At 45.5% G+C, this 5058-nt stretch overlaps 1 protein-coding gene across 2 annotated transcripts; it reads left to right on the top strand.

The window, feature by feature from the left end:
* The first annotated feature begins 236 nt into the window (after window positions 1–236).
* On the top strand, window positions 237–4173 carry LOC127346024 (protein FAR1-RELATED SEQUENCE 5). Of its 2 annotated transcripts, none has more exons than XM_051372556.1 (6): window positions 237–764; window positions 1032–3069; window positions 3161–3279; window positions 3378–3455; window positions 3521–3597; window positions 3783–4173. In XM_051372556.1, exons 1-5 carry the CDS (start codon window positions 306–308, stop codon window positions 3590–3592), a joined length of 2766 nt encoding a protein of 921 aa, XP_051228516.1. In that variant the 5' UTR covers window positions 237–305; the 3' UTR covers window positions 3593–3597; window positions 3783–4173. The 2 variants fall into 2 exon arrangements, with proteins under 2 accessions (XP_051228516.1, XP_051228515.1); XM_051372555.1 differs by having other exon boundaries at window positions 239–764; window positions 3538–3597.
* The last annotated feature ends 885 nt before the right edge of the window (window positions 4174–5058 follow it).

The raw sequence follows: 5058 nt of genomic DNA, 5'->3' as shown, positions 1-5058 counted from the left end.
CATTTTTGCGCATTTTAGGCTGGTCGGGCCGGGCTTCTCGGGTCGGGCCAGGCTTTTTGCTCGTTCGGGCTAGGTTCAAGCTTAAGTTACAGGCCCGAAGGTCAGGCCGGGCCGGGCTCAGGCATGACTTTTTACCGGCGGTCTTTTTTAAGCCCGGCCCGAATTCCGGCCTGGGCCGTTGCCCAGGTCTAGTAGGCTCCCAGCAACACTGAAATCTGGGTCCACATGTCATACACTCTCCTGTCTACTATCCCGCCGTGTCCTGCTCGCCCAGCACCGTTTCCCCACCCTTCCGATCTCACACCATGGCCACCAGCTCCGGCGACCCGGCCGCCGCCGGCGAACCCGCCGCGTCCTCTTCAGCGCCGGGCCAACCACACCACCCGACGCCCCGCACCTCCCACATCGTGCGCACCTACCTGGGCCTCTCCTCCACTCCCAGGAAGCGCCGCGCCTGCGCCGCCCCCAAGAACCAGCCCAAGCCCGCCACCGCAGAGGCTCCCGCCGCCAGGGAGAACAAGGGGTGCGGGCCCTCCGGGTCCGCCTCGCTTCAGCCCTCGCGGCTGCTCCGGGAGCTGGGCGTCCGCGTCTCCCGCTACACGCACGAGGAGCGCCGCGACGTCATCACCCGCTACATGCAGAAGCGGGGCGGCCGCCTGGGCGTCAACCGCGCCGCCGCCAAGGTGCCTTCGAGACAGGCCCTGGCGGAGCGGCGCCGGAGAGGTGCCGGAGGGAAGTTCCTCAGCAAGGAGGAGGAGGCGCAGGTACAGCCTGTAATTTTCGTCTCCACATTTCTGGGATTGCACATTGCTGCAGTGGGCTGGCAGGGTAATATAGTGATGCGCTCTGCTTTGCCGTCATCGAAGTTCAGCAAGTGTTAATCGATGCTAGGTCGCGCCGATAAACTACAGACTTTGCAATGATGAGTTTTTGCGTTTGTGGTCGAGTTTCTAGAGTAGGAAGTATGTGAGTTGCATGACTTCAATGGTTATACAAAGATCAGATTATATAAATGCACGTGCTTCTTGCAGACTGCAGATAAACCTGAAGAGAAGGCAGAGGAAGAGGAGCCAGATTTGCCATCAGAAGTTGTCGCGAACGCCGGGGGAGTACCTATAGTTGGAATGGTTTTCGAGAATGAAGAGAAAGCATACAAGTATTATGTTAGTTACGCAGGAGATGTGGGATTTAGTGTTCGAAGAGGATTGTGGGATAAAACAGCGAAAAGTGGCACCAGATCAAGGTTTTATGTCTGTTCCAGAGAGGGCTTTCGCTCAAAGAATCAGGCCAGGAGACCGGGCCCAGAGACGAGGACGGGTTGCCCTGCACGGTTATCTGTCAAAGTAACATCCAGTGGAAAATACCGAGTGACTGAGTTCGTTCAGGATCACAATCACCAGCTTGCCGGTCCATTTGATATTGGGATGCTCAAGTCGCAAAGAGTGTTTTCCAAGGCTCAATCTGGAAATGGAAATGCCATCAACATCCCTCCAGGCTACAAGAATTACCTTCGGACCAAGTCTACGAAAGATATGGACCCAGGGGATTTCAGAGCTCTTACGGATTATTTTCGAAGTATGAAGAGTGAGAATCCATCTTTTTACTATGCCATCCAGGTGGATGAAAGTGACAAAGCTGCTAATGTCTTCTGGGCTGATGCAAAATCAATCTTGGACTATCATTATTTCAGTGATGTGATCTGCTTTGACATGACCTACAAAGTGAATGGCTACAGCAGGCCACTAGCTTTATTTGTAGGTATGAACCATCACAGGCAAATGGTCATATTTGGTGCTGCTTTCCTGTATGATGAAACCGCTGCATCGTTCAAGTGGCTTCTTGAGACCTTTAAGAGTGCCATGTGTGGGAAACAGCCGAAGACAATTTTGACAGATCGATCTGCTAATTTGAAGGAAGCACTAGGTCTCACTTGGCCTGGTACAGCTCACAGTTCTTGTGTGTGGCAAATATACCAGAACGCAGTTAAGTCCTTAGCACATGCTTTCAGTATTTCAGAAGAATTCACACATGATTTTAGCTACTGTGTACTTGACATCGAGGATGAGCAAGAATTCCTTGACACATGGAATATGATAATCGAGAAATACAACCTTAAAGAAAACAAATTTTTAAATGAGCTTTATGGAGATCGAGAAAATTGGGCCTTGCCATATGTCCGGCATACATTCTCCGGGGACATTAAAAACATGCTACGAGCAGAAACCTTTGGCATCTGGATCAAAGAATACTTGGGTTGCGAGAAAGAGCTATCCCCTTTTTTGAAGTATTTTGGAAGTTCATTTGAGAAGAGGAGGCAAGAAGAGATACAAGCTGATTACCAAGCCCGTCAAGGGGCACCAAGAGCACCTGTGCCACTGCTCTGGCAGGCTGCAAATTGGTATACACCAATAAACTTTGAGTTGTTTAGGAAAGAGTATGAACAATGCATGGACTGTATGGTTTACGGTTGTGGTGAGTTTGGCTCTCTTTCTAAGTATATGGTTACAGCTAAAAGCAAAACTAAAGAACTACTTGTGCAGTTCGACTCATCAGATGGCACAGCTGCATGTACTTGTAAAAAATTTGAAACTGCTGGAATTTTATGCTGCCATATACTAAAGGTATATGAATTGAGGAATGTTAAAGAGACCCCCCCACAATATTTTCTTAAGAGATGGAGTAAAGATGCAAAGTTGGGGATTATTGGTGAAATCAATCGATTTAATTTTGGCAGTGATACAAGATCATCTGTTCCAGAGCGTTATGCAGCTCTTTGTCGTTTGTTCTATAAGATTTCTACTAAGGCTGCCGCAAACGGCGAGGCATTTGCACTGGTGGCAAGCCAGTCGGATCAACTTATAGAAGGAGTTGAACGTACTTTGCAATCTACACTGGCTGATAAATCATCTATTGTCCATTCCATTAGGGCTCAATTAACTCATATGGATCAGAATGATTATCCTCTTGGTAATAGCAATGAAGCTCAGAAATCTATCGGAAAGAAGAAGAGTGAAGTAGCTCGTCGTGGAAATGGTCTAGAGACCAATAAAAGGCAGAAACGAAGAAAAGGTGTCTTCACAGTTTATTTATACTCCCTCCGTTCCAAATTAATACCTGTAAGAGTAAATTTACACATTTTCTTTGCATGCTGTGAACATAGGCCCTTGTGATGAAGCAGCGGCTGGACCAAGGGATGGGGAACTGACCATTACACCTGACAGTATGCAAACAGTGCCAAGGACTGCTACGGATCAGTTCCTCCCAGATCAACTAATGCATGTGAGTTTTTCAACATCAATACATGATGCCTAGTATTTTACTGTGGTCCTTGTGAATGTGGAGTTACTGTTTATTTTGCTTCTCCCTTCTTTGTGCAGGGACATTATGTGCTTGGCCACAACTTTAGTCTTAGTACCTCACACAACCTTCATGACGATTTGAACCAGTTTGGTCAGGTCCGTGTTCATCTCTTGATAATAATTTGTGGTCATGTTGATTAGTTAACAACACGGTTTCTCAGGTTCTTGTGGCATGCAGGCTTCCACAGTTCCTACCCTACAACAGCAGCCATTTCCCGGGAATGGTCAACTAACTCAAGTGAGTTATTTACAATCAATGCTTGTACAGAGAAACTCATGCTTGATGCCCTTTTGACAGACTTGACCCTCTTCTCCACTTAATGAAGTAATAGCTTTAGATCTGGAGTCTGGACTGTACGGTATTTGCAGTCGTATTGTCCATACCGTTGCCATAGTTACTGAAGTGATTGCACACTCCTGCAGGCCTATCCCGGTGACATGCATGTGTTGCAATTTATGGGGACGAATCCCCAAATCGACCTTGAGAACAGCGATCAGGGTGAATCATCGATACCAGTGTGGGATTTTCTTTGAGTTACGCCTTCACGTCACTCACAAACACCACTAAGGCTGTTAGCGTTTGTATATTTCTGTACAGAAAATAGACTGTTAGAGAGGGGCAACAGAAGGAATCAGTTTAGTAACTGCTAGGAGTCAGTTTACCAAGGCTGCAATACAGTTATGAAATCTCCGGTTCCTGTTTATTGCTAATTTTGTTGGCGAGTTGTATTTCCATTTTGTGAAATATGTGATTGTGGTGACTATCGGATTGTGTGATGTTTATCAAGGGGTACTGATTGTGTTGGCTTGATTAGTGTTTTGTGTTCTGCTCAGCTCAGCTCATCACATTATTCATTAAAGTCTTGAATGGATGCTGGGTAGATTATTTGTGTTCATCAACATTCTGAATGTTCATAATTTTGCATGCCAGTAGATTGGTCAGTTAAATATCAATTTGGATTTTGCATTTCTATATTTTACTTTACGCACTTAAGGAATCACAGGCAGACTAGCTACTCAAATAAGGTGCTAATGCTTGCTTGCCTCTATTTCGTCCGTGCCCTCGTTGGTACAAACTATATTTTTTTGCTTGGCGAATTATCGAGATAGCTTCAGAAATTTTCTCTGTACCTTATGTTGATTTATAATTACTGTACAGCGAAATTTATTTGGATTTCACTTTCTTTAAAAAAGGATTATCCGTGTTTGTGTGTTCAGGAAAGGGTTCTGACCCAATTTAATTCTGTAATAAATACAACTATCTGATTATGAAATTATTCCAGAAAACATTTGGGGCCGTGACTAGTGAAAATTTTCTCTTGGCAATACTAAAGGTTAGAGGGAGCCTCTTTCCTTTTCAAATTAGAACTTTTATGCTGAATCTCGTATTGTTGATACGGATGCAACGCTAGACTGCATCGTTGTGAGTTATGCTTCGAAATTATCTCATTGTCTGCAGGTTCATAGAAGAGTTAGAGTGAAGGATGGAGTGCATCGTGCATCATCAACGCATCGATATGCCAAGTTTGGAGTGCTTCTGATTTTTCTCAGGCCCAGGTCTGAATTTTCTCAATCACTCGCCTGTCGTTTATACTATGTAGCTTGATCTGCTACTGCTAAGATCACTCTACTGTTTGGTCTGGATTAATAATTTAACTGATAAGAAGGATAGGAACAGGTATCACAACTTAGCTTAGGT

This window comes from Lolium perenne, chromosome 3 (assembly GCF_019359855.2).
Source record: "Lolium perenne isolate Kyuss_39 chromosome 3, Kyuss_2.0, whole genome shotgun sequence".
NCBI classification, from domain to species: domain Eukaryota; kingdom Viridiplantae; phylum Streptophyta; class Magnoliopsida; order Poales; family Poaceae; genus Lolium; species Lolium perenne.
Note: the sequence above shows the minus strand (reverse complement) of the source record. Positions and strands in the feature narration are given on the sequence as shown.

Excerpts from the sequence above, each read along its gene's own strand:
- LOC127346024 (XM_051372555.1), top strand. The coding sequence starts at position 306 with ATGGCCACCAGCTCCGGCGACCCGGCCGCCGCCGGCGAACCCGCCGCG. Across the intron at positions 765-1,031 it reads GCAAGGAGGAGGAGGCGCAG|ACTGCAGATAAACCTGAAGA; the intron begins GTACAGCCTGTA and ends TGCTTCTTGCAG. Across the intron at positions 3,280-3,377 it reads TCCCAGATCAACTAATGCAT|GGACATTATGTGCTTGGCCA; the intron begins GTGAGTTTTTCA and ends TTCTTTGTGCAG.